We start from the raw sequence: 27482 nt of genomic DNA, 5'->3' as shown, positions 1-27482 counted from the left end.
GCGGGGCTGTCGCCGCCGCTGCCACGTCAGGGGAGTGTCCCGAGGCGGGCTGGGCCGGGCCGGCCTTCCTCCTCCGCCCTCTGCCCCGCCGCCGGAGCCGCCGCCGAGGGAGCGAGCGGTGCCCCGCTGCCATGGAGGCCCGCTACAACCTCAAGAGCCCGGGTAGGCGGCGGGGCCGGGCGGGGGCGGCGGCCGCGCCTTTACGGGCTGCCCGGGCCGCTGCCGGCGGGCGAGCCCACCTCGGGGCTGCCGCTGGTCGCGGAGGGCTCGGGGACCGGGGCCGGGGCCGGGACTGCGAGCGCGGCGGGGAGGAGGCCGGGGGCCGCGGCGGTGGGTGGGTTGCCTGCGCCGGGCGGCGGCGGCGTTCGGGCGGAGGCCGGCCGGGTTCGGTTCGCCTTCGCAGTGCGATGGCGTTGAAAGCTTCCTCCGAGCTGTAATTCGCTTCGAAACACTCTGACTGCCAGGTTTGTGTATGTCTCTGTGTGCCCACGCATTTTGGGTGGTTCGTGGAAACGTACCTTGGAATGTTTGTTCGGGTGCCCGGTTCCCCCGGGCATCGCCTTGTCTCTCGGTGGGAGCGTGTGAGGGGACGGCTTGCCAAGGGTTACTTGGCCTGTGTGTGTGGCGTCAGTTTGTTTTGCCGAAGTGTCGCTGTACAGGCTCTGTTTACTTGCGTGTCTATGTTGACATGTTTGGTTTGACATGTTTGCATGTTAAACTTCATGCCTGTAACTCCTGAGCCGCCTTTTTTTTTTTTTTTTTTTTTAACCTCTGAAGTGAGAGAGACGCCTCAAGAGATGTGGAGAAACAGCGCTGGAAGGGGAGGTTTTGATTCCTAGGAAGCAATTATGGCCAGGCCATGTCCCCCCGCGTGGCTGTGTTGGAGCAGTGGCCTCTGAGCGGCTGTGCCGGGGCTTCACCTCCCGGAGCTGCTGGCACAGCCGGAGGCCTGGCACTGCCGCTTGTAAGGGCTGGGGGGGTTTGTGTGTGGGTCGCTGTCCTGCCCCTGCATTCCCCTGACCGGCTGTTGAGAAACTGGCATTATTGGCTTCGTGTTGTGGTGATGAGCAGTGGCTTTGTTTTGTAATTATACCGTCCTGTTACCAGCATGAGAGGTGGGGAGAAACTGAATGCTGTGACGGCTTGTACCTTACAGATGTCAGTGACATGCTTGTTTACAAACGTATCTCATGCGGATGATGTATCTGTTGCTAAATTATGTCCCTTAGCCTCACACCCAAGTTGCATAGTTGCATAACTGAAAGATAAGAAGGATCACTAAGCAAATGATGAACTTGTTGTCATTTAAAATATCAGGAAGGAACACTTTTCTTTAGGGAGATATGCAGGATGTGTGGCGTATGTGAATTTACAAGGCTACACAAACACACTCACTGGTTGTGGTCTGCCACGTCATGAGAAACAGTGGTGGTGTGCTGTGTGACAAACACCTGGGAACTGGGTGGAGAGGACAAATATTTGTGGCTTAATTTAGGAATGCTCTTCCTCTATGTTGTTACTTGTCTGCCCTATGTTAAAGAGAGAATTACCTTTACTGGAATTGATGTTCAGCACCTCTTGGTGCTGAAAACCAGCTGGAACCACCTGTTCCATAGCAAAATGTACTTTATGTGGCAAAGATAAATCATTCATGCAATGGTTTAATATTATTTCTCCAAATTGAACATGTTTGGTTACCTATTAATATATTAAAGTATTTCTTTCCATACAGATAGTGAAAATTTGTAAATTATATAAATAATTTCCAAAATTTCTATAACAATTTAAAACATTGATTTCAACAGCCAGTATGTGTGAAATCATTCACTGAACAGATGAGCAAAAATATGTTAAATAAATATTATAATATTTATTTTTTAATTTTAATAATTTTATTTATTATTTCATCTAGTAATAAATATAAACAGATATTACAAATACATTTTGTTTCTTTAACAGCTGTCCATTAAAATGAGTTGATGGTAATTCTGTATAGCCACTGCTTTTAGTCTGGCACTTTACTTGCTAACCAGGTAGATATGCGTATGCAGTTACTTAATATTTCTGTGTATGTTTTACAAATTCCTGTCTTGTTCCGGTTACGTGTGCAGTTTAGTGGTGATATCTTACTCTTGCCATTCGACTGAAGGCTTACGATGGAACTGTAGAATCTTCTGATATTAAGGTGGTTTCAACTTGTGTAAATGCACTAAAATACGTGAGAAGAAGTCCACCCTATTTTCTATTTCGAGGGGTTGTGCCATCCGTGGACTGAAGGGATTACTTTGGTAACTGACCCCTCTAGGGCTTTAGAGTGAGTAGCTGTCCTTGTGCCTGTTGTTGTTGCTTTGCCTTTAATAGAGGAAGAACCAAGCTGCTAACACTTGGGTCAGCTTTAGGGATTTGAACATGCTATCTTGAGACAGAGTGGAAAAAGTAATCGTTTTGTACCTGTACAAGAGGCTTCTACTGTTGAAATCTGCTTTTGGACTTGAGCAAACTGCAAACGGTGACTTCATCTGCTCAGTAGTTTTTAAAAGGGCAAATTCTGCTAACCCTTTTAGTGTAAGTTGCTTTAATCTAATGTTGTAGATGAAAACACATTTTAAATAGGGAAGTATTGTTAAAAGAAACATGTGCCTTTATTGATTTTCATTTTAAGCCAAATTCTGTTATAGAGTTGTGAAAGTGCTGAAGTTCATCTGTGGTTAATACCTGTATCCCTCTTCTGTGAATGTGCTAGACCAGATTGATGAGTGGAGATCAGTTAGGCTCTTCTGTTGCCCTATTTTCTGTGTGCTCTCAGGCAGACCACAAAAGAGCAATATTGTTACACATCTTTGTCCTGCTGCTGGTTGCTCCTAGGCAGTGTGTTCATCTACTTCCTTATCCCTGTTGCTACAGCTGCTTAGTTCATCTCAATGTATGTGAAAGATGGTAACTCTCCACAACACAAAGCAGGTTGTTCCCCTGCATACCACATCTCTGCCGATGAGAGGCAGCACAGCTCTGGGCTGTCTGGGTTTGCCATAGGTACGGGCCATGGCCAGTGCAGGTCTGGGATGGCCAAGCAGGTCCTGTCACTTACCCTGTGTAAGAGCAGGGAGCCATGGGGGCATTCACCTGATGCTGTCCTCTCACACTGCCTGTGAGCTTGAGTTTCTTTTCTGTTTCTTCCCAAAAGACTGTTAATTTTGGAAGGGGTGAAATTTCACACTCCACACTTCAGGCTTCTTTGTATTTCTTCAATAAGGCAAAGCCTTGTAGGCTGTTCCTTCATATTTTTGTGTGTATTTTTGGCAGTTGTTAAAGGGCAAGCTGTTTTCTGTCTTAGGATTTCAAAATGGATTAGTCAGTGTATATCAGCCTGCCACCACATGGCTGATAAACCTCTCCCATCAATATTAAAGCTCAGCTGACAAAAGTACAGACTTCATCCTCTTCATGCCTCAGGAACATCCCTATTTTCTGAAATTTATAAGACAACTACTTGGAATAATCTCTTTACTTTTTTTTTTTTCCCCCAAGAGCTGTGACCTTTAGCCTGCCGTAAGATCAGACACCAAATCTTGTAGTCGCTGCTTTTATAGTGACGATGTCTCACTTTTGTGTAGGCTGTGACCAGGCATCTGAGTGCACATTAACACAGACACTTGAAGAATTATCAACAACTACTTACAGAGCCCACAGACAACCGTGGTTTTTGTTTTTTGGGGGAGCAGAGTTTGTTTTGCTTTCAGCTGACCACCTCATTGACAATTTGATTATTAGGGGCACTGGAGGCCTGGGGAGAGCATGTGGAGGGAGGCATGGCATGCTGTCCTGCGTTTGTTGCCCAGGGGCACTGCTTTGGGATCCTGGAGGCATAGGGAACATAACAATGCTGAGATTGTGATCCTCTTAGCTGTCATCTTCAATACAATTGCTGCTTTTCCTACAAACTGCACTTCTTTCTCCACTGCATATTTTGTACAAGTAAGTGTTCCGTGCCAACAAGTGTGCGTCAGTTCTTTGTTAACAAAACAGAGCTAATAGGAAATAGCCAGTAGCTGTTGTGCTGCTTAGTACCTTCTGTGTATGAAATAAAGATAGATTGTTTAAATATAAAAAGTTGAACATGTTAAAATTTTATTAAGGCTGAGGACATTGTTTGATCTTAGCATGTTCAACAAGCACCTTGCATTTTGTACGTTTTTCCTCCCTTTGTGTTGACTAAACAGTTGTTTTCAATCACAACTGCAAGAAGAGTACTGAACTTCCTGCTGCCCTGAGGGAAACGGGGACTAAAGATTAGTTGTTTCTGAGGGTGAGAGGAAAGCAACATAAGACTAATTAAAAGTTTTTTTATTTTTTTAATACTTATTAATACTTTATATGAGTACAGGAGCCTTGTTGGTCATGTGAAAGAATGTACATGAGGCTGTGAAGATGTAAAGCAGCTATTCAGGAGGCTTATGAGTCTTAAGAAAGGATGTATCTGAGACCCTGAAGGTGGAAAACAGCTGGCCTGTTTCTTGGCAAATGGTGTTTCCGTTTGTTTTGTAGCAGAAGTCAAAGGAACTGCCAAAGGAATGTCCTGGTCTTGCCTGGGATCGAGTTAATTTTCTTCATAGTAGCTGGTTCGATGCTGTGGTTTTGATTTATTTCTATTAGTTTTAGTTCACAGATGATCACACATCATTCTCAGGTTCTAAGCTGTCCAGGAGACTCACATCCACAAGATGACACACAGGTCCAAGTGACATGGTGCAGATTGATGTGAACCTGTTGGAGTTGCTGTATGTTTAAATTTAATAAACCATTCTCTAGAGAGTACAGAAAAAAAAAAAAATTGAAAAAATGCCATTTTCATATCAAAGAGCTGCTGTGACTCTTCGCTTTAAATATGTTTTCTTTAATACATCAGTGACCGCATCACCTTAAGTGATTTTTTTTTTTTACTTAAAATGTCAAAGCTCATCAGGTGTTGTCGTTTTACAAGAAATGCTAAGTAGTTTACACATAAGCTTAATCCTGATGGGTTTTTTAGATTATGTGATCCATTTTTTATGCAGTGGAATTACTGACAGTGTGATTCACTGTTATTTTTCCCCTTACAAGAAATATTATCATTCCCTTTAAAAGTAAATGAGATTTTCTTTTAAATGCCAATGCAGTTTGTGTTCCCAGGTGCTTTGGGCTGCTGTGGGGACTGGTGCTTCAGCAGGTGACTCTCTGCACTGTGACCTCTGAAGTCACTTGATGGTTACACCAGCCATAGGTCAGGCACTCTTGGCTCAATAGTCAGGTATAGAGTGGAGGGGGGAAGAGAACAAAGCCAGCTGGTTTTAAGAAGATCCTCCCAAAATGTCATCCATGACACATGCACATAATTGAAGGGATCTGATACTTGTCTCAAATGGTTTATGTGATTCCATTTAAAATTTTTTTTCCACTATTATTGTCCAATATTTTTCCTAATTGTAGATAGTAGCCTCATTAATAGAAAAATGCATAACAAAGATGACTTGTGCTTTACTAATCGCTCAAGTGGATTGAATAGTTACAAATGTTTCTCTGCGATGAAGGGTTTTATAGGAGTTTTATTTTCAGTGGAAAACCTGTATTCCATATGTAAATTGCATCCTTACTTGTGCTGTTTTGTTCAGCGGAGCCATAGGGAAAAATTACTACTACTTCTGTATTTCTCCTGAGTAGACCTCTAAATCTTTCTTAAAGTGAAAAAAAAAAATAGCAGCCATAAATACAAAGGTAAGAAACATTTGCCAAAGCAGTAAAAGCTGTCAGGTTGTTTTATTCTTCTTTTCCCAGCTTAGATAAGTCAACTTGAAAGATTGAGAGATCTCTAGCTTTATGCCAGCTATTCTGGATTCCATTATTTATCTGTTCCTTATATACTTTCTTTTTCAAATAGCAGAACTGAAATTTGAAACTGAAGTTTGAGAATTTGTTTCAGAATGAAAAGGTTGCAGTATGTTTGAGGAAGACACTGTCATGTTTGTTGGGTTTTTTTAAGAAAAGGCATAATGATTTACTAAGAAAACACCACCAATGTTCAAATCCTGTCATCTCTTTAAGCAGTTACACTGATGTTGACAAAGAGTGATCTCTTGCATTTTCTGCATCCAGAATGTTTCCCCAGCAACTAGATGCAGACTTGTCTGGTTGGGCACAAAGCAGGAGTACTTGAACATGACCTGCAGATATATTGAAAAGAAGCAGTTGTGTGAACTGAAGTTTCAGGGTAGCTTAAAGTAAATGATGATGAAAGTGGAATTTGACTGGACATGTTTTTTGGCAGAAATAAATCTATGGACCACATATGCATATATTGTACAAATTTTGCTCGTTAATTTTTATTCCACCACCACTCAATCCTAAAGCAAGCTGGTGGCTTTTAATTTAATTCTCGGGGGCGGGGGGTTGTTTTATATCCATATTTTGCTTTTCAGAAAATTATGGTGAGTTCAGTGTTAACACAAGAGGCAGGTTGTCAGGCAGAGCATCTGACCTGTAGTATTCTGTCTTTTCTCCACAGAGCAGTGGAGAGCTCCCACACCACCTGCTTGGTGGGAACTCTCCTGTAATGTCTAGTCCAGAAACTTAATTTCCTCAGGATTTCATTTTGATGAGCATTAATAAAGTGTTGCTGAGTGCATCTGTGAAAGTGTGGTTATTTTTCGTGCTGATGGTTATGTCACATTAAAAAACTTTGATTTTTTTATTTTTTGTTTCTAAAACCTGTCTTAGACAAATTCAGTGTCTTAGCTTTTCTTTTTTTGGCTGAATTAGCGATACTCTGAATTTATTGACAGTGTGTGACTCTCTATTTCAGATTAGCCCAAACCATTTGGATTTTTCAGAATTGCCATTGCCAAATGCTTACTCAGTGGCTCAGCGTGACTTAAGTGGGCTGAAATACCATCACTTGTTGCAGGCAGACTTTGTGAATTATGCCTGTTTCTTCCACCACAGTTTTTGGTAGTGAAAGGAGGAGCTGTTTCATGAATACCACAGCAGTGCTTAAAGAAGAAACAAATTTCATGCGTTATTCACTGGATCACACATTCTCAGAATGAACCTTTACCACTCCAGGCTTTTCTTTGCAGCCTCTCAGTTGGTATTTTTCAGCAATGTGAGAAGAGAAACACAAAAGGTTTGGCTTGGCAGGAATTTTTCAAGGTCATCTAGTTCAGCCTCCCTGCCTCAGGCAGGGTCACCTTCTGCTAGATCGCAGCTCAAAGCTCTGTCCAACTTGTTCTTCTTCTTTCAAGGACGAGGCATCCACAGTTTCTCTGTACAACTTGTTCCAGTGTCTCATTGCCCTCACTGTAGAGAATTCCTTCCATATGTCCAATCTGAAGGTATTCCCTTTGAGTTTAAAACCATTCCGTCTAGTCCTTACAGGCTGTGGTAAAAAGTTACTTTGTTCTTTTTAAGTATGTTCTAGGTATTGAAAGGTCACAGTAAGGTCTCCCTAGAGCCTTTTCTTCAGGCTGACCAACCCCAGCTCTCAGCTTTTGTGCATACACACATGCTTCTTAGAATCATGGAGTAATAGGAACACTTGGGTTGGAAGGCGCCTTAAAGATCACCTTCTTCCACCCCCCATGCCATGGGCAGGGACACCTTCACTAGACCAGGTTCCTCAGAGCTCTGTCCAACCTGGCCTGGAACACTTCCAGGGATGGGGCATCCACAACTTCACTGGATAAGTTGTTCCAGCACCTCACCATCCAGGAAAGAAATTCTTCCTAGTATCTAATGTAAATTTACTCTCTTTCAGTTTGAAGCCAGTCCCCCTTTTATAAGAGCTACATGCTCTTATAAAAGTCCTGTCCCATCTTTCTTGTAGGCTCCCTTCAGGTATTGGAAGGCTGAAGTTAGGTCACTTGATAGATTTTTAAGATGTCCTGGGTTGCTTCATACTGAAAACTTCTTATAAACAAATTTTCTCTATGATATAAAAGTGCTAAATTAGATTTTGCTATGTTTCGTGCCCCAAGTGTGAAATAGTATTATGCTCTAATAGCTTTTCCTCGGTGAACAGGGATGACTGCACGTGGTGCTGGTATGGGCGAATGTATTTCTTTTCTGTCTTGGTCCCTCAGCTGGGAAGTCTCAGTAACAGCTGTCTGCCTTGTCCATCACTGCTCTGTCTTTATTAGGTTTTGTTACATACAGTCTGTATTCTCATGGTCACTGTCCTGCTTCATGGGGTGTTCACTCCTGAATTAGCTCATCCTGATGGATGCCACTCTTCTTCTAAAGGCAAGTGTCCAGACTTGTTGACTGTGAAGCAATGCTGGGTCCAAAGCCTTTTCTGGTCCAGACTGGTTTTCTTGTTATTCCTGTCTAATGAACTGGTAAACCTTAATGAAGATGAAAGAGCCAAACTGTTACTCAGCAGAGCCTGAATGCTGCTAGCTTGATGTGACCTGGTGAGATCTGTAGGGTGTTTTAATTGACATCTCCCTGTGGCAGTAGCACATTTCCACGTAGTTGGTTTTCTGTTTGGGTTGTAAGAAGTGAAATTCTCAAACTTTGAGCTGTTGTTTATAGCTGTCCAAAAGTGTGAAGGAGGAAAGAACTTTTCACAGATTGGAAGGAAAATTCCTCTGTGGGGAGGTTAGAGTTTTTTTATTAGACAACAAGGTATGGTGCACATGAGGACACCTGAAATATAAGTAATGTAACAGAGCTTCCAGAAGTGGCCACAAGGAGATGCAGAAAATACAGATGATGCTGGTATTTTTGAAGTGGAAGGTTGGAGAAGGTTACTAATGACTATCCTGAAGTTATAATAGAAAAATACCTAAGTGTTCACACTCAGTGGCAGGTCCCAACTGCAGAGGCCCTGGGTAAATTTTTCTGGCTGGACCATATGTTTTTTCAAATCTAATATAAGACTTCATCTCCTGTTATTGGTGATGTGTTGACTTCTCTCAAGTATTACTTGATGATTTCCGTAAGGAAGTAGTCATATAATTGTCATGGGAGGTGTCAGGATAAAGCTTTTCGGCAATTGCTAAAGATGCATATCATAAAATATCGAGGTTGTTAGCTTTGTAAGTCTTGTAGTCTGAACCTCTGTTAATGATATGTATGTTCTTCCTTCTGTCTGGTGCAATTACTATGTAAAACTACTTTAGTCCCAGTGTTCAGTGTTGAGAAACTCTGTGACCATGCACATATTTTTCATGACTTTATCCTTGTATAAGCCATTTAAGGTTTATTCATCATAAGTAATTATGTAGTGTCTTGAATTATGAAGAAGCTGGAATATGCTGGAGAAGATTAGTTAACTGGAAAGAGTCCTTCATGAAATGTTTTATGTATTTTTCTATGCAATGCATATTAAGTTACTTTCTTCATTTTCATGTCTTATGCTTTCTCTATTTTTAGCTGTCAAACGTTTGATGAAAGAGGCTGCAGAACTAAAGGATCCTACAGATCATTATCATGCACATCCTTTGGAGGTTTGTTTCTATATGTTTGCAAGAGCTTTTAATTAGGTAGTTTTATTCATATATACTCTTAATTAATGTATACTTCTCTAAAATGCATGTATATTTAAAATGTACATATTTAAATGATAGCAAACTGATTTTTTTCCCTGTGATGGAAATCAACAGCAGAATTCAGCTTCAGTGGTCTTGTAGTTCCAGCTTATTGGTGAAAGTACTTAATAACAGTTTTAGATTGCACCTGAGTAGCTTTATAGCATGGGTATGTTTGTTCCCCCATCTCTTTCCCAAGACAATGGAAATACTTAATATTTAAGTCAAGCTTTTTGTACTCAAACCTGACATCTGGCTCAGTTGCTGAGTTGTTCACTGGAACACTTAACCTAAGCGTTAACTTAATCTCTGAGGATTGCTGTTTTGAATTTAAGAAAACCTGTGAAAACATAAATGTGTGCAATTCTGGATGCATTGTAAGAGAGGGATTTCACTTAAGGAGTAGCTTCTTGTCTAAAAACCCGGTGAAGTCTTTGGGCTGAGAGGACAATGAAGTTCTGGTGGTTAGGAACTTAAGCAGAAATCCCTTCTGATTTCACTGGATTAATAAAAAAAACAGTATTCTGTGGTATTCAGTTGGGAGACTTGATTTTTAGCTCTTTGCAGAAATGCATAACACGCTTAACATGCTCACATAATAATGGATGTTCCTAGGTGCTCTAAAAATGTTCTTTATTGTCCAGTAGTTTTTTTCTGTAGTTTGTTTCACCTTCCTGTGGTGAAATGAGAGCTATAATTCTTGCTGTTATTTGTAACCTACATGAAAATCTTATTTCTGGATTAGAGCAGTGTCTCACTGGGAAGAGTACCATGGCGGATGAAAGGAAGTGCTGGAAATCTTGACAGTTATCTCCTGTACTTGAAAAACTGTGACTAGGTGGGCTGTTCAGTGCTGTAATACCAGTGTTGAGCATTAGCTGAGGGATCTCATTCACTGACAGCAAGCCTCATTTGGCCTCCAGTGCTAACAGTAGGAGTTGTTCTGCTTGTAAATATTTCGGAAGCTGTTGGCAGCACAAGTTCTGATACATAAATCGCAGCTCAAAACCCCAAAGAAATAATGTTTAAAGAGAAATTATTTATATGTCCAATGACAATAAAACTCTAGATTTTGAAGTGTACCTTTCAAAGTTGTGCAATAAGGCACAGTAGCTGTTTCAAAATTGTTAGTGGAGAAGAAAGAATAAGAATTCTCTGGGTATGAGTCAAATCCCTGTATTGACCTGGGCACGGAAAGGAGCTTTGAGGAGGCTGTCGTTAGTGTTCTTTCTTGGTGTAAGTCTCCCCTTGATTCTTCAAAAATTGTTCTCTGAGGCAAAGATCCCATTTTCTGTTAATTGACTCAGTTTTCTGTCTGTTATGTAATAAAACTCTTGTCATAATTTGTACAGCTACTATAAAGAATTTGGATAATAAGTTTGAGGGTTTTGGTGAATTATTGCATAAGAAAATTACCAGAAACCTACAATGCTTTATCCTTAGTCCGACGTTCTCTTAACTCTCCATTTGATTTTGACTTCTTAAAACTTCTGCCTGTGTACTGTTTCTTTAGCTTGTCCTTGTTCAAGAAAATGGCATTGGGTTGTCTATTTCTGTGACAAGCACTTTTTAATTTTTTTTTTCTTCCCCCCTCCCCCACTTCTTCCATTGATGGGGACATTTTAGGATAATCTTTTTGAATGGCACTTCACTGTTAGAGGTCCTCCAGATTCAGATTTTGATGGAGGGATTTATCATGGGCGAATAGTGCTACCACCTGAATATCCCATGAAACCACCCAGCATTATTTTGCTGACGGTAAGTAAGCATGCTTACTAGGTTTTTTTTCTTTTTATGTTATCAATTTTATCAGAGAGAGAGAGAGAAAGATTCTTGGCATTTAACAGAATGTCATTTTTGTAAGAACAGTGACTCAGTATAGTATAATAGAAGATCCAAAGTCTTCCAAGATTATTTTGGTAATCTCTAATTGCATGAAGCTTAATGCCTATTAAGTGGAAGTTCTTTCCTCAAGGAGAAATCACGTTGCTGCTGTGATTGTCTCTGTTCTCCCCATGGGCCCTCTTGGTTTCTGTTGAAAACATTGCCCAGATGTAGGAGGACAGACCTGTAGTTTGGGGCAAAGGCCTTCCTTAGTGCATAGTTTTGTAGAAGGTTTTCTTCATGCATTAGTAAAGCCAGATGACAGAGTTCTGTGTTCAGTGACCTGAACGCCAATTTTGTAAGGTTGGCAGTAGTATAGTTGTCACAGTTTGCACATAGAATTCTTTTGATCACAGTTTTTATATCTTTTACCAAAACTCGGGAGTTAACTTCTAGCATGTTTTATTGTATCCTTCTTCTTCTTTTGAAGGCAAATGGCAGGTTTGAAGTGGGGAAGAAAATTTGTTTAAGCATCTCAGGGCATCATCCTGAAACATGGCAGCCTTCCTGGAGTAGTAAGTAACAATTCCTTGAAAAATTTGACCCCTGTCAAACAACTTGTTCTTTAAAGTAAAAAAAAAATCTCATGAAGAATGTTTATAGTGGAGAAGGAGATAGATTTTGAGGATGTAAAATTATGGGAGAATTTGTCAAATGTAAGGTCATAAAAGAGTGAAATTGAATGGTCTGGAAATGATACTGAGTAAATGCCAGAGCTGAGAAACTGAGGGGTGATGGTAAGCTCTTTTTTACTTGGATATATAAGCATTAAGAATTCTCAAACTACTTAGAATATTCTTTGTGTGTTTTGTTTAAAATTGTTCTTACCAAAATAAATCCTATTACTTTACCCTGGTTTTGCATAATCACTAAGCCAGCTTGATTATTAATAGAGAGGAGTTTTCAATTCTAGTGCTGTGGTTCTGAGCACTCAAGAGGAAAGATAACATGGCCTGAGTTCAGAATAACTGAATCTTCTCTATCTTAAGTTTTAAAAATACTATTACGGCAGAAATTGAGATCTGGCACAGTTCATCCAAGGCAATATGCTTATGTTCAAGTAATTGTAGTTTTGCTTAGTACAGTACATCAATTATTTCTGTATCAGTTTCACTTTTAAAATATGTTGGTAAGATCTTAGGCATTTTCTAGCAGACCACTCTTCAACTTTTGTTAAGTCTCTTACATTTTTTTAAAGAGTAGAAAATAATGTGTTTCTAAGTAGTTGTAAAAATCCAATCTCTTTTCTGACGTGATATTTATTTACCAAATCTATTAGCAAATAGTCTTGAATTCTTAAATTTATGTAAAACAAAGTCCAAGTACAGATGTTGTCAAAAGAGATGTTTCAGATAACAATTCTGTTACAACCAGTTATTAATATTTTAAGTGAGCTCCTTCCCCTACTATGATGACATAAAAGGAACAAACTCTTCAATACTTTGTGAAAAAGAAAAACTCTGAGCATGTGTATGCTAAATTGCAGAATTCATGTCTAATAGAAAACAGATGCAAAAAGAATTCCCTGTGAACCTTCTTATATTTTTCCTCTCCCCTTCTCCCTTTTCCCCTCCCCCTCCCCTCACCTTTTTATGTCTTAGTTCTACTTTACCCTTTTTCTTAGTTTTTAAAGTCTGGAACACTCACCTTAATGCAACATTTTTGTGACAATTTTTTCTTCTCGGTTTGCTGTTGCCTTTTCTTTGTTTACAATGTGATGTTAAAACAAAATTAAGAAAGCCTTGCAGTGTACCAAGAAAAAAACTCAAACCAGTGCTGCTTGTAGAAATTCAGACTTGGCAGAATGAAGTTTTGCAGTCAGAAATGCAACTTTTTTGATTATGGAATGAGATCACAACTTGTTTCTGCCACCTTGTTTATATTCCGTTTATATTCCGTTTATATTCCGTTTATATTCCGTTTATATTCCGTTTATATTCCGTTTATATTCCGTTTATATTCCGTTTATATTCCGTTTATATTCCGTTTATATTCCGTTTATATTCCGTTTATATTCCGTTTATATTCCGTTTATATTCCGTTTATATTCCGTTTATATTCCGTTTATATTCCGTTTATATTCCGTTTATATTCCGTTTATATTCCGTTTATATTCCACTCTTTTTCCATTTTAGTAAGAACAGCTTTACTAGCCATCATTGGATTCATGCCAACCAAAGGTGAAGGGGCAATAGGATCTCTAGATTACACACCAGAGGAAAGAAGAGCTCTTGCAAAGAAGTAAGTGCTAATTTTGTTACTGTAGGTACATTTATATTCACTCACTTTTAGGGTAATGCATTCTGTAGAAAACAAGCCAGTTCAGTCTATTCTCTTGCATTTATTCCAAATAAAACAAGTTTGATGCCTTGTATATGTAGTCACTTTTTTCTCTGAATGTTGTGCAAACTTGCAGCTTGCCGTCAAACAAAATATTTTGAGAGCACTCTGTTCCTTCCAGCATTGTATGGTCATAGTAGGGATTTGTCTGAAATTCAGACTTGGAGATGTTATTAACATTGTGATACAGTACTAATTGTAGCATGGAGAGAAAGTGGAGTATGATGGAGTTGATAGTAAGTGGGGAGAAAACAACCAAAATAATGATGCATAATTGTTTTTAAGTAAGTAGTAAAAATGACATTATTTCAAAATTCTGAAGCAACTTCTTACATATGCTATTTCTGAAATTAACTTAAGATTAGGTTTGTGACTATGATGAAATCATAAGCATAGTGGCCAAAGGGAAGGCAGTGGGTATTGTTTATAGGGACTTTAGCAAGGCTTTTGGTGTCCTTTTCCTTATCCAGAATCATGAAGCCTAGGTAGGTGAGGACAGTAAAGGTGGATTAACTGGCTGAGCTGTGTGGCTCAAAGGATTATGAGAAGCAACACAAAATCCAGCTGCAGGCTGGTCGCTATTGGTGTATTCCTGGTGTCAGTACTGGGGCCAGTGCTATTCAGTGTCATTAATGATCTGGATACTGGGACAGGATTCACCCTCAGCAGGTTTGCTGGTGATCCAAAACTAGGAGGAGTGGCTGATACACCAGAAAGTTGTGCTGCCATCCAGAGGAGCCTCAGTGGGCTGGAGGAATGTCAAAGTCCTGCCCCTGGAGAGGAATAGCATCAACTGACTACTTGACTAGAAGGGAGCTTGGAAGGGAAGATTCAGGTGTTCACCAAGCTGATAATGAGGCAGCAGTGTGCCCTTGCAGCAAAGAAGGCTGATGGTGTCCTGGGTTGCTTGAGAAGGAGCATTGCCAGCAGGTCAAGGGAAGTGGTTCTACTTCAGTACTCAGCACTGGTGAGACATCAGGAGAGCTGAGTTCAGGTGGGGTTGTGACCAGGTCAGAGTACAAGAAAGACAAAGATGTCCTGGAGCAAATTCAGTGCAGTGCCAGTGACGGAGGGGCTGGAACATGTTTTGTACATGGAGATAATAAAAGAGCTGGGAGTGTTCAGTCTGGAGAAGAAAAGGTCCAGGAGGTCATACCCATGTGTATGATTATCTGAAAGGAAGTTGTAAAAAAGGTAGAGCCAGGCTCTTTTCAGTGGCATTCAGTAACAGGAGTGAGTCAGTGGGTACGTTGGTCTTGATACTGTGCTGTCAAGTCTCTGTGGTTCTTCACTGGCCCTGACAGCTGCCTGCAGTGTGTCCTGTAGAGAGAAGGTGTGGGAAGGTAATGTTCTCCATGAAGCTGAAATTCCTGGATTGGAGGTGCAAGCTCCTGGGTGCAATATAACATTTGTAAAAATAGTTAAATATTTATAATTTTTATTTGCTGCAGATATAAGTATTTTAATTGTAAGAAATTATTAATAAAGTATAAATAATAGTGATATTTAAGTCAATTGTTAATACTTTCCTAAATGACATGAGAGAATTTGTGTTAGTAATATAGATAATTCTCAATATATTTTTTCAAGATAGAGTGATTTGAGACAGAGGGAAGTACTTCTAAGCTTCTGCTCTTGCCCCCACTTGTCTTTCTGTGGATTGTTCTGCAAACAGTTTATTTAAACAAGCTCATAAGAACACTGAGAACATGCTATTCTGAGCTATGTCATTTGTGGGCAGGTCACAAGACTTCTGTTGTGAAATGTGTGGCACATCTATGAAGACAGCCCTCTTACCACTGACATCTGGAAGTGTGTCAAGCCAGGCAGACAAGGAGGCTAAAGAACTTGCCAGACAAATTAGCTTCAAGGTAAAGTCACTGTTTTAACTTTTATCTCTCTTGTACAGAATTCGAAAAAAAAATGCTGAGGAAAAACTCGTAAATCACAGAAACATTCATCATTTCAGAAAACCTTCATCAATTGCTATGTGGAAGCCTGTTTTCTCAGTATAGTCTGAAAGAGAAAAATAAGAATGGATCTCTTGAAATTTGACAGTTAAGTTGTGCATCTCAAGCATTGATTGATGAGCTTAAATTTTAGTGGTGACCACTGAGGTAAATTCTGCCTACGTTGCTTTTACTTCCACATTTTCAGACACTAATAACTTGATTAAATTCTCCAGAATTAGTCTTATCATAGAAGTGTGAGGAAAGTTTGGGCAAAGTTAACCTGAATTTTTTTACCTTTGTGATTTTTTTTCCTTTTGGCATATGGAAGGAATAAAACATATTACCACTGAAAAATGCAAATTCTTTTGAACTACTCTGCTACTATCTGAAGATACTGAAAGTTGAACTCTGGTATGGAAGTTGCTGTGACCGAAAAATGTGTTCTCTAGCTTGTGTTTCAGTGAAAGCAAGGTTTGTTTAGACAAATACATTCCTTAGAGAATTGCATGTCTTGCATGCACAGTGTTGTTTTTCACTGGGTTTTCCACTAAACTCTTAAATCAGCCACTAAGGAAGACTACTGTGCATGAGGGCAGGAACTACAGTTATATTATGACAATGTGGCATTATTGCAGAACACATCCTCGCTAAGGTCGAGGCTGCTGATATGTCCCCTTTTATCACCCATGTTCTTCTAATAGTGACCTAAAGACTACTTCTACGTTTTTTGTGTGTGCCATGAAAGTAAAGATTGTCTTCTTCTGAGCATTCCTGCCAGTTTTGCAGGACATGCATATTCCTGTGCCGTAACACTTATGATAAAAACATCTCCAAGTATTTTAAAAGATGAGAAAAACAGAGGAAGTGTTTTAAAGCTGAGCTACTTGGGGAAACAATGGATTGCCTTTTCCTGGCTTTTTTACAATATATAAGGGTTCAAAATTGTAGGATGGATTTTTACTTCAGAACCGCTAATCTTCATTAAAGAAATTCTAGAAATATCAGTTTTGATATTTATAATTCTAGAAATATAGGTTTTGAGGGTTTTTTTGGGAGAAAGAACTCATAATTCACATTTCCTACCCTTTTCAGTTTTAAAATTAAAAACTTAGAGACATCAGTCTTTAAAGAACATTGGTGCTTTTCATGTACCTATTTGCTTGAGACCACCTTCTAAGAACAGGCACTTGTCAGGGAAAAAAATGAACCAAAGTCTTAGGTTTCTACAGCCTTTTACCATCCATTGTGGGTGGGTTTTTTGTTTTTGTTTTTGTTTTTTTAAATAAGGTAAATGAGTTCTGTCCTCTGGTTGCATCTTTCTTCCCTTCTCAAATCAAATTTTAGTTGGGAGTTGGGATTTTTTAAGCTTCCTGCTTCTCTGCTTTGCTTGACTTTCTTATGTGTTTGTTGTTAGGCTGAGGTGTTCAATTGATGTGTTTGTAATAAACTAATAGTATGAATTACTAGCAGAAAATAAAGAAGTTTTTAATCATTTAGATACATTTCATGTCAATTTGTGGGGTAAGATTTAACATCAGATTGCTGATTGAGTGTATAATTTGAGTCTCTCTACTAGCATAGTAGCAACCTCTGCATTAGCTTCATCCTTAAGTAAGAGATTTCCTAGCTATGTGTAGATGATCCCGGGGTTATTGTGTCTCTTATCAGCTTTAAACAAGATGATAACTTTGTAAAAAGCCCCCTGTGTGGTATTGAGATAGGAATATGAAATTCAGGAGGGGGGAAAAAACCCCAAGACATCTTTTCATTACAGTTTTCCTGCTTCTGTGAGCACCCACCTTTGTCCTGTCTGCTTTAATAGTAAATTATATTTTGTATCAGTTTTATATTGACTTCCAAATAGTTTTCTGCATTTTTAGGTGTTATATAACAGATATTCCATTTTGCTTAAAAAAAAGGAAAAAGAAATTACTGATAGCATATGTATCACTGTAAAACAGTATGGTTTACCTTCACATTGCTATCACAAGGCATATTTTGCAGTAAAATTAATTCTATGCTCCCCCTCATTATTATGTTTAAATATGTTGGTCATCTTTTGAATGTTAGTCTGACTGCAGTCTAGATACTGGATTTAGTACTTTCATAAACTAAAGTAGATCAAATGCACATTTGGTACTGCTTTATAGAGATTAACAGTAAAGATTAAATAAGCTCATCTGGCGAGAAGCAAGAGTATAAAAATCAGTACTCACAGGTTCCAGGGAGCTTATGATTGGCTATAGGAAAGAAAGATTCACCCTGAGTGTTGTCAAATGCTGGAGCAGACTACCCAGAGGGGCTCTGGAACCCCCAGCTTTGGAGATGCTCAAAGCTTGTCTGCTCATGACTCTAGAGAGAGTTGGACCAGGGACATCTAGAGGTCCATTCCAGTCTAAATGTTTCATGATTCTCTGTTGCTTTGTTGATGATCCATATTTGAATTATAACTTTTCCTGTCTAATATTACAGTTCCTAATAGTCAAGTGCAAAGGGAAAGCAGTGTTGTCAGATTCTGAGTTTTCAAACGTTAAATCCATCTCCAGATTGTTTTGGTACTGTATTTTTTGGATTCTCTTGAGGTTATACATGTAAAGAAACAGAAAACTAAATTTCCTCACACTAAATAGTATCATGAAAGAGTAGTATTCTGTGATCTTATCAGTTTGTTATCACTGTAACTGGTTGTTTTCTAATACACCGTTTGTATTTCTCGCTACTACTACCACCACTACTTATATTTGCATTTGAAGACAGTCACTAGATTTGAAGTTGCTTTCTTTGTAATAAATTTGGATCTAGACACATGACTTGGGAGGTGACTTGCTCACTGATAAAAATTGATCTGGTCATGACTTCTTTTTTTCTGATGTGTAAATTTTAAAAGTATTTCAGTTCAGCACTATGATGGTATGTCCTTTTTCATTGCCAGGAGATAATTGCTGGCACATATACTGTGGTTTGTGTTCTTCTACCTGTCCCTACTGATCTCTGGTCTCAGATTTCCTAAGCATGAAACCTGAATTCTGGGAAATAATGCATAGTAGACATTTTGTAAGTGTGTATGAAAGCAGTATTACAAGACTTGTATTTTAACTCTGTGCTGAAATTTAAGTACTGGACAGAGATATGCATGTACTACCCAGTGTAGTGTCATGCATATATGCCCACTCCGTCTGTGAGGCAACTTTTGTACTGAAACCAGTATAGCCACATTACATTGGCACTCTCAACAGGCTCCTTGGTCGTGTGGGGGAGCAGGCTGTGCTGCTTCACTTGTATCAACAGTAGGTCAGCATTGCCTTAAGGACATGCAAAACAAAAGTTTTAAAACCCGTGTTATTCTGGCATAATGTTCTGGACGTTCTAAAAGATTTTATTTTTTACTCTCTCCATCTGTGCTTTTTTTGAATGTTTTATTTGTTATGTGCAATCTTATTTTTAAAGAATGAAAATTTCTTAAACTTGTTGCTATGTGATTGAAATGCAACTGGCACACCTGATTTTGGCAAGCCTCATATTCTCGACAATAAAATTCACATTCCAAAATAAGCCAAATAGTTTTGGAGCAATTTTGATCTTGTCTGTGAAGTGTACATTTGTGCTTCTTGTAGGCAGAGGTCAATTCATCCAGGAGGTCTGATGCTGGACCCTCAAACACATCAGGATTGAACCACTCTGCTGCTTCACGTGAGCCCCAGCAGGATGGTGCAGCTAGAGAGTTCCCAGACCCAGCAAGTGCAACGGTATGGTCCATCTTTGAGCTTTGTTTGACATAGTCTGAACATGAAATTGGTCCTGTTAAGCTGATTGGAGTCCTGATTAAAGTATGTAGTTAACATACTTATTCTGGAACTCCTGCATACTTTTATATAAAATCTATTAGCAAATAGTCTGCTGAATCATTTTTAGAAGTAACAACCTCTGCTTTCACTTCCTTCTCTTAAAACAATGAATAGTGTTATTTTAGCAATTCTTCCTCCCAGTGATTCCTTTAATTACATTAAGTGTTCATTAAAACTTTATGGTGTCTGAAGCACTACAATTTACCATCTGCATGATGGTTTTTTCTACAGCATTCTTAGCCAGAGGCAAAATTGTTTCAGTGATAACCTGTAGCTTTTAAATATTAATCAATACTATCTTCTTGAGTTTTATAACCTCTTAAGTAAGTCTAAAATATTGTTACCGTTTGAAGTATGGCACTTACGTTTTAATACTGCTAGGTGTAGGGCTTACATAAAGGTTTTGGAAGTGACTGAAGTCTGGTGCTGGGCCAAAGCAGCTGCTATTATGACTGTTGCAACTGCAATCTAAATTCACTGATAAATTGCAGGCAAATCCCAGCTAAGCTGCCTTTTTTAGAGAGGATGGGGCTGCAGATTGGTTAAAAAACCTACAACATGTCCAATAACATCTGTTGTGTGTTTCAACATATTTTCAAGCTATGTAGAAATATAAACATGTTAATAGCATACTTTTTCCCCCACAATAAGGATTTTTCCAGATTGTTCAGGATTCAATAAACCATTTTATTATATTCTTCTTATTACAAATCCTGGCTAATATAGTATAAATAGCTGACACACCAAGGCATTGCTGGCAATTTCTTGAGAAGAGAGACTTCTAAAAATTATTCACATTTTAAAGAGAACTGGTTGTATCAATTATATTGTTTTAATAATTAATGATTAATTTAATTTTTAGAAGATCAGTCCCATGGGAAATGAGACCTTTAAGCATATAAGCATATAAATGTATGTAAGAGTATTCATATATGTGATTAACTGTAAATGATAACTGGGTTCATGTTTTAGAGAATTGAACTAATATTCAGGATTGCTAGTTTTAGTTTGAACTGACACCTGTGTTTCTGAGTTGTCACATTTTGAGTGTTAGGAATTGTCTGGAGCCATTCAGAAGTGAAAAATAGCCACATAGTGGAAGAAGGAAATGTGTAACAGGAAAGACTATTCTAAGGAATTTGAGCTTGCTATTTTTGTGTTCTTATTCACGTGAAAGGTAATAGAAATCTTTTCAAAGTAGGGCACCCTGGGCCTTGAGCTGCTTAGAGGTGTGAAAGAGTGTCCATACAAGCCTCAGATCTTTTCTATTCATGTGGGTTTCTTGCATGTGTAAAATCTGTTTATTGAGTTCTTGTTGTATAAAGATCTAATTCTGCCTTATTAAGTTGTGTTAGATGTGGGCAACAAAACACATTATTCTCTCTACATGGGTAAATTTTTTGCCACTTACTCTACAAATCTGTACTTAATTAAAAGCTATTGGAGAAAATTTGCTGAGTTTACTCCTTTTGGGAGTAAAAAGGGGAGAGGTAGGGCCTGGTGCTGAATTCTTGTATTAACCTGTGTAATTCCTTCTAATGTACTAGATTGTGTCTCATTCTGAAGCCATGGGACCTTTTGTCTTTCTAGACAATACAGAGGTGTCATACTAGAAGAAACCATGCAGAAAAAGGGAATGCTCCTAGAACAGTTGTAAGCAGTCTTCGTTAAAGACACAACAATAAGTAGGTGCCAAGGAAAGGGTCATCTCTAGGTGAGGGTGAAGGAATCTGTAGACTGTGTTTTACTATGGGACTGCTTCATGGTCGAGTTTGTTCTTTCCAGCAACTTTCCAGTTCTTTCCGGTTCTCTATTCCATTATTTTTTTACCTTTAAGTTGCTTGGAAGGCCAGAGATTTTTTGAATGTGTTAATGGCAAGATATTTGTGAGGACAGTAATGTCCTTTCTGGGACAGGGCTAACGTAATTCTTGTGTGAAGAGCACACTGAAATGGGTCTCTGGCATGGCATCACCTTATGTCCATTTCTTTGTTCCACATGGAGCCTTATTCCTGAAGAGAGAATTTTTCATTCCATAAAAAAAAATGTTTTGAATTAGCTCTCCCTTCTGTCAGCCTTCACCTAGGGAAAGGAAAGTCTCACTGACTAAAGAAGGACCAAGTCTTACAGTATTTCCATTAAGAATATGTTTTTCGGAATTCAAAACTCCGTTTGAAACTGTTGCTTATGTTTTGGCTGTCATTGTGTTACTCGGTACTTCAGTCTTACAGCTTCTTGCCCTTTGACAGTACTTACTGTGTACTTGCTGCCTGGATGTGTTTGTCTGTGCTGTGGGAGAGGTGTACTCAGAGCTCTTGACTTTCAGGCTTTCCCTGCATGACTACATCTTCCAAGGTCACTTCCCTTCCTTCCCCACCTTCTCGTGTGTTTTTGCCAGACCAGCAGTGGTTGTTGCCATTCACTGTACTGGTGCAGGTGTTGCACATTGGCTGTGAAGTTTTATGTGCCTGTATTACTAGAGAACATTTATCCAGCCTTTAAACAGCTGATCTTTGAAGGAGGAAGAAGGAGGGAGGGAGTTGATTCTCATGCCAGTGAGAGCTGCTTCCCCAGAAACCTGTCACAACATTATCAAGGTTTGCCAGGTGCAAGGTAACAAGTACAACAGCATGAGAACAAGAAAAGGGACAACGCTGCTCTGGAAAACGCTGCCACAACAACTTGTATAAAAGGATACAGAGCTGTAGAGAACAGTCTTTAGCATTAATAAAACTAAAACATTAAGGCTACCTAAGGCCTTATGTAGCATAGCACTTCTGAGGAGTCTGAACCTAGGTGCAGAGAACACCTCTGACCTGGACTACTTCTGACAATACTTTTTTGTTAATTTGTAGTAGCTGTTGATGTCTACTCAGGGTGAAGTAATGGTACATTATTCTTGTTTGAGTATTCAAAGTGCAAGCAAGGTACTGCTGCTGCAAGTTGGCTTGATAAAAGTAATTGCCCTTAGTATTAAGGTGAGATCCTTCCACATCTGAGCCAAACAGTGTTTTTGGAGGAATATATTATAGGTTGGACTCAGACCGAGTGGTCACCTAAATTTTGGTACCAAAACTCTGGTCACAGTGGGACTCATTAGTGGAGGCTGGAGAGCAGTGCAATTTACTCAGCAGCAGAGGCTGGTAGGCTGCATTTCTGTCTTCCCTCCTGACTGCACAGACTAAATCCATGTGGATTATGGGTGTTTGAACTTCCACAAAATCTGTAGCAATACATTTGGTGTATTGATATGGAATGATATCCCACCTTGGGGCTTATGGCTAATGAATAAAGTTGATGCTTGATGAGCTTTATTAAGTAACAAGGTAAAAACTTGTAGTTAGGCTGTTTTCTGATGACCTGGGAATACATTAAGCCTCAGTACAACTGTTATTAAACAATATCTGTAGTAGTGACCGACGCTGATAATAGTGGCTGGATGAAGCATCATGAGGAGTGATAAAATAAACAGTGTAACTGAAGCCAGCTTACTCTTGAGCTGATGAAGGAGGTTTCTGTCAGAAAATGAGGCTATGTTCTGATGCATGAGATATATAAAAGCCCTTATCTTTAATCATAAGTTCTGAATGATATATTGGTAAAAAGTGTTTCCCTTTATCTCTGTTAAGTGATGTCTTATTTTCGTAATACTATAGCAACCATTTAAAATACCTTGACAATTGAGAATACTTGGCCCAACTTTGATTCATTAAAAACCAGGCATTTTTCATATTAGCCATTAAGCCATGCTCTGTCAAACTTCAGTGTTTCTTCAGTTGGAAGTTGTACAGACAGACAAGTATTTCACATCTACTGATTTCTGCATTTCTCCCCAGACCATTAGTTAAAGTGAAAGAGGCTTCAATAACCCAGAGAACTTATATGGTTCTGAGTTTGCTATATTTTTAAAACATCCCTTCTAAGATGATTATTTAATCCTTCTAGTATTCTGATAAAAATTTTTAAAACAATGGCCTGGAAATATAAAGGATGCAATGAATTTCACCATTCTTCAGTAGACTGAACATGATATAAATTTCCTTACTTGCATTTTGTTAGATTATACACGTTTTTGTTAGTTCTAATACAAGTATATTTTACTGAAATAGCTTATTCTTCAAATAATTGTTCAGATGTCCTTGGAGCAAAGTTTTCTATCAGTCCTAACAGTTTCAGAAGTTTCAAAAATAATATGACACATAGTAATATAAATCGTATGTAATAATGTCACACATGTGTATTAAATGTCTGAAAAGATCAGATGCTAAAGGTGGCTATAATGTAACTATTATTGAATATTTCTATTTTTAGTCTGTTAAGCCTCATCCACATTTCCAGTATGGTTTGGCAGAAACAATGAAAATTGTGTCATGTGAGGTGTTAAGTTAGTCTAAAAATCTTGTAACGTTTGCTTACGAAGAGTTTAAATACTGGCCATTAAGTTGAAGACAAGATGACTGGGATTTTTTTTTTAATAGTGCAGCCCATCTGCCACTTTTGGGATTCTTAACAGTTAAGTCTTCAAATAAACAAAATCTGTCTGTCTGTCTATATTATTTAAGATACTGTGGCACCTGCACCCAGATTTATATTGGGTCATGATTGCTCCTTTCTTGGCTTTCTGCTGCGTATCCGGTAATAGTTGGCCATTGATTTTGTTGGGAATCCCAAGGTGATGCATTAGCTGAGCTTTGAGTGAAGCCGTTGGTCTGCTACTGCCCCAACCCTTCTGTAATTTCTTTGGGAAAATAACTTAAAGCCTTGAAATTGCCAGTGAGATTTCTCTTGAATCACAGATCTGGTAATGTCAGTGTATGACAGATTGTTCTATTCAGAGCAGGACCTTTCTGGTTTATTTTTAAATTTAAGTTTTGCAGTGTTGAGAAGATGTGTGTGACAGCTAATGCTAGTTACTTTTGTTAGTAAGATGGATTATGAATATTCCTAGACTTTTTTATGTCTTTAAAAACTGCTTATTGAATTGGTAGTTCTTATGTCCTGAAGTCACTTCGTTCCGTCTTGCCTTCTGGATGATGGGAATGTAGATGAATCTAGGAACTTACTTTTTCAAAGACTTGGCTTCCCCAAGTCTTTATTTACCTTGGCAAGAGGAGCTTTCAAGTGAGAAGCAGAATTACTGTCTTCTGCAAAGTACTGGAAATCCTGACAGGCTGCTTGTGGTGTTCTTGGCTGTCTCTGCTGATAAAATGTATCTTTTAAAAACATTTTGCTTTGAAGCTACTCAAGCTGAGTAGCTTATTTAGGCGAGACATCTGTGTAAACAGGCAAGTTGTCAAATGTGGCGAGTAATTGCATCAGTACTTCCTTGCCCATGATAAACAGTGGGAAATACTGTTTTAGTAGGTAGGAATGGAAGGCCTCTTCCCTGGGTGAGACACATCAATAACTAGGTGAAAATTTTGACTACTTTGATTCTTGTGGTTCTCAGAAGAGTCACAAGACCAAGTGCTATTCACTGTGTTATGGATTGTCAAAACTAATAACCAGTTGAGGGCATTCCCTGTTCGGTCACGCGGAAAGGTTATCTTTATGGATAGAACAGATAGTTCACGTGGTGCATAAGGTTATGGATATTGTGTCCATGTAAAGGTTTTGGAAACAAATATAAATGTCCAGAATTCTAGTTTTACCTGCTGTAATGATAATTTTTTAGAAGGAGAGGGGGAGAAAGCTAACTCTGGAAAATAGCTGCAAGTCACTTTAAGTAGGGATACCAGAAAACCTTGTTTTCTGAGGACTGAAAATCAGACTTCAAAATTTAAAAACCTACCTGCAATTTTTTCTCAGAGTTTTTTTCTTTTTAATACTTTTAAATTGAGCCTTGTCAAAATGCTTATTTCTAATGACTGTGCTGTATAGCTATTTTTAATATCAAACGCCGGAAGCTTGAGCTTTTTAGTATTGCAAGCAGGATTAGTCTGGTGGGAGATCAGATGTCATATTTTCTAGTTCATCAGATTGAAACTTGGTTTCTTCAGCATAAAATTTTCATGATCAGAAGAGCATCATTTACGAGTTTATTTTTTAGTACTTGTAATGTCAGACCGAGTTTGACCAGTAGAGGGCAATAGGCAATTGCCTGCGCACGTGCTGTGCTCGGGAACTGCTGGGATCAGGTAGCTGGGTGGTTTGTGGTTTTTTGGGGATTTTTCCAGTGGTGGTGGTGATGAGAACAGACTTCTGGACCCAGCTGTCCCCAGGAGGCACTGCAGCATTGCCTAATTACAGTTCTTGAACTTCTTTCCATCCTTCTTTTGGCTTCCCATCTCGTTTCCCCTTCAGCATAAGTGGCATTGTGAATCCTCAGAGATTTAACTATCCAGAAGATTATTAAAGATTTCTTGAGCAGCAGAGAGCTAAAACAAATCCTAGACAAAAATATTTGAAATCTCTAACAAATACAGTTTGACAGACTTCTGTCAGCCTTCTCTTGTGTGTAGAACTGCTGATTTTCAGCTTGAAATATGCTTCTAACTCAGGATAGCATATGGACAAAATAACCAACCATTTATGGACAAAAATAAGCATTGTTATGGACAGTAACAATCTCGTAATTATTAGTGATCTGTGTTAACAGTTGTCTGAAGAGCACATTTTAGTTGTTGCGCTTTTATCTCTTGTTAATCTTATGTGCTGTATTGTCTGACAACTCTCAACATCTTTTTCAGTCTGAAACTCAGAACAGCAGTGCTGTGGCTGGCCAGGAGCGTACTGCAGCTGTGTCCAGCACCACCACCTCTATGAGTCCTCGGCAGCGCCGTGCGCAGCAGCAGAGCCAGAGACGGGCCCCGGCTTCAACTGACTTCAACCGGGCACAGCAGCCGAGGGGCAACACCAACCACACGGGGTCAACTGTGCTCATTGTCCTGCTGACCTTTGCGCTGGCAGCTCTCATATTCCGTAGAATATGTTTGGCTAACGAGTATGTGTTTGAGTTATAAGGTTGTTTGTCCTAACGGCAGTGACTGGAATGCTTCACTGAACGTTCTGTATTGGCTAAGACATGAGAACTGTTTACAAAGGTTACTTTTTGTATTTACGCTTAAATCCTTATGAATGTTAATTTACCTACAGATACATTACTTGTAAGAAAAGCAAAGTTGGACATGTAAGCTATGAGTTTTGAGTGCCCACTAGATACTTGGAGAAACAGTGCAGTGGAACAGTAACATTAAGGCATGTGGGATGGGACTAAGTTTGAGTAATTTATAAACTAGAAAAAGATGATTTTTAAAAAATGGTTGATTAAATTTTTATGGAGCATAAATGACCATATAAATACCCCCTCTAAATTAGTATAAGATTTGACATTGGAGAGGGGATTATAAAATGAAACACTACTATGTGTTTGTGTCTAGTGAATCTTAATTTAGAGGGAATACAGTTTCGTAACCACTTTTATTTGCCATGACACATTTCCAGAGGAGAAACACATACAAACTGGTTGCTTTGTATGTGTAGAAGGGAGGCAAAGGACTGTGGGAGGAAAGTAGGTGCCAGAAAACTGTTTGCATTATTTTGATTTTTATTTTTTGGAAGAAAGATTGGATAATCTTTTGAAAGATTTGAATGTCCTCTTCTAGTACTTTCAACTGTATATCTTGTTTTTAAAATTTGAAGATTATGCAAAACATGTCTATTCTTGCAATAGTTATAAATATGTAATATAATTATTTACCCAGAGTTGTCGTCTTTTAATTATACCAGAAATATACATAATGTGTTGAACTGAATGTTTCATACGTGGTTTTATTTACTAAAGAAAATTTAAACCTTATTATACTTAAATTCTCATATATATGAACGTGCTTCAGAGAAGTATTTATTACAATCCTGCTAGTAATAAAGTTTCAAGCCAGTCTTTGGATATGTTTCAAGTA

The 27482-nt window shown here is 38.8% G+C and overlaps 1 protein-coding gene across 3 annotated transcripts; it reads left to right on the top strand.

The window, feature by feature from the left end:
* Positions 1–27482, top strand: UBE2J1 (ubiquitin conjugating enzyme E2 J1). 3 transcript variants are annotated; one of them, XM_066315133.1, is made up of 8 exons: positions 5–162; positions 9406–9479; positions 11187–11318; positions 11875–11959; positions 13580–13685; positions 15526–15655; positions 19351–19482; positions 26271–27482. In XM_066315133.1, exons 1-8 carry the CDS (start codon positions 132–134, stop codon positions 26541–26543), a joined length of 963 nt encoding a protein of 320 aa, XP_066171230.1. In that variant the 5' UTR covers positions 5–131; the 3' UTR covers positions 26544–27482. The 3 variants fall into 3 exon arrangements, with proteins under 3 accessions (XP_066171232.1, XP_066171230.1, XP_066171231.1); XM_066315134.1 differs by lacking the exon at positions 5–162 and adding an exon at positions 399–464; XM_066315135.1 differs by lacking the exon at positions 19351–19482 and having other exon boundaries at positions 1–162.

Source organism: Sylvia atricapilla, chromosome 3 (assembly GCF_009819655.1).
Source record: "Sylvia atricapilla isolate bSylAtr1 chromosome 3, bSylAtr1.pri, whole genome shotgun sequence".
Lineage (NCBI taxonomy): Eukaryota > Metazoa > Chordata > Aves > Passeriformes > Sylviidae > Sylvia > Sylvia atricapilla.
Note: the sequence above shows the minus strand (reverse complement) of the source record. Positions and strands in the feature narration are given on the sequence as shown.

Excerpts from the sequence above, each read along its gene's own strand:
- UBE2J1 (XM_066315133.1), top strand. The coding sequence starts at position 132 with ATGGAGGCCCGCTACAACCTCAAGAGCCCGG. Across the intron at positions 163-9,405 it reads CTACAACCTCAAGAGCCCGG|CTGTCAAACGTTTGATGAAA; the intron begins GTAGGCGGCGGG and ends CTCTATTTTTAG. Across the intron at positions 15,656-19,350 it reads CCAGACAAATTAGCTTCAAG|GCAGAGGTCAATTCATCCAG; the intron begins GTAAAGTCACTG and ends TGCTTCTTGTAG.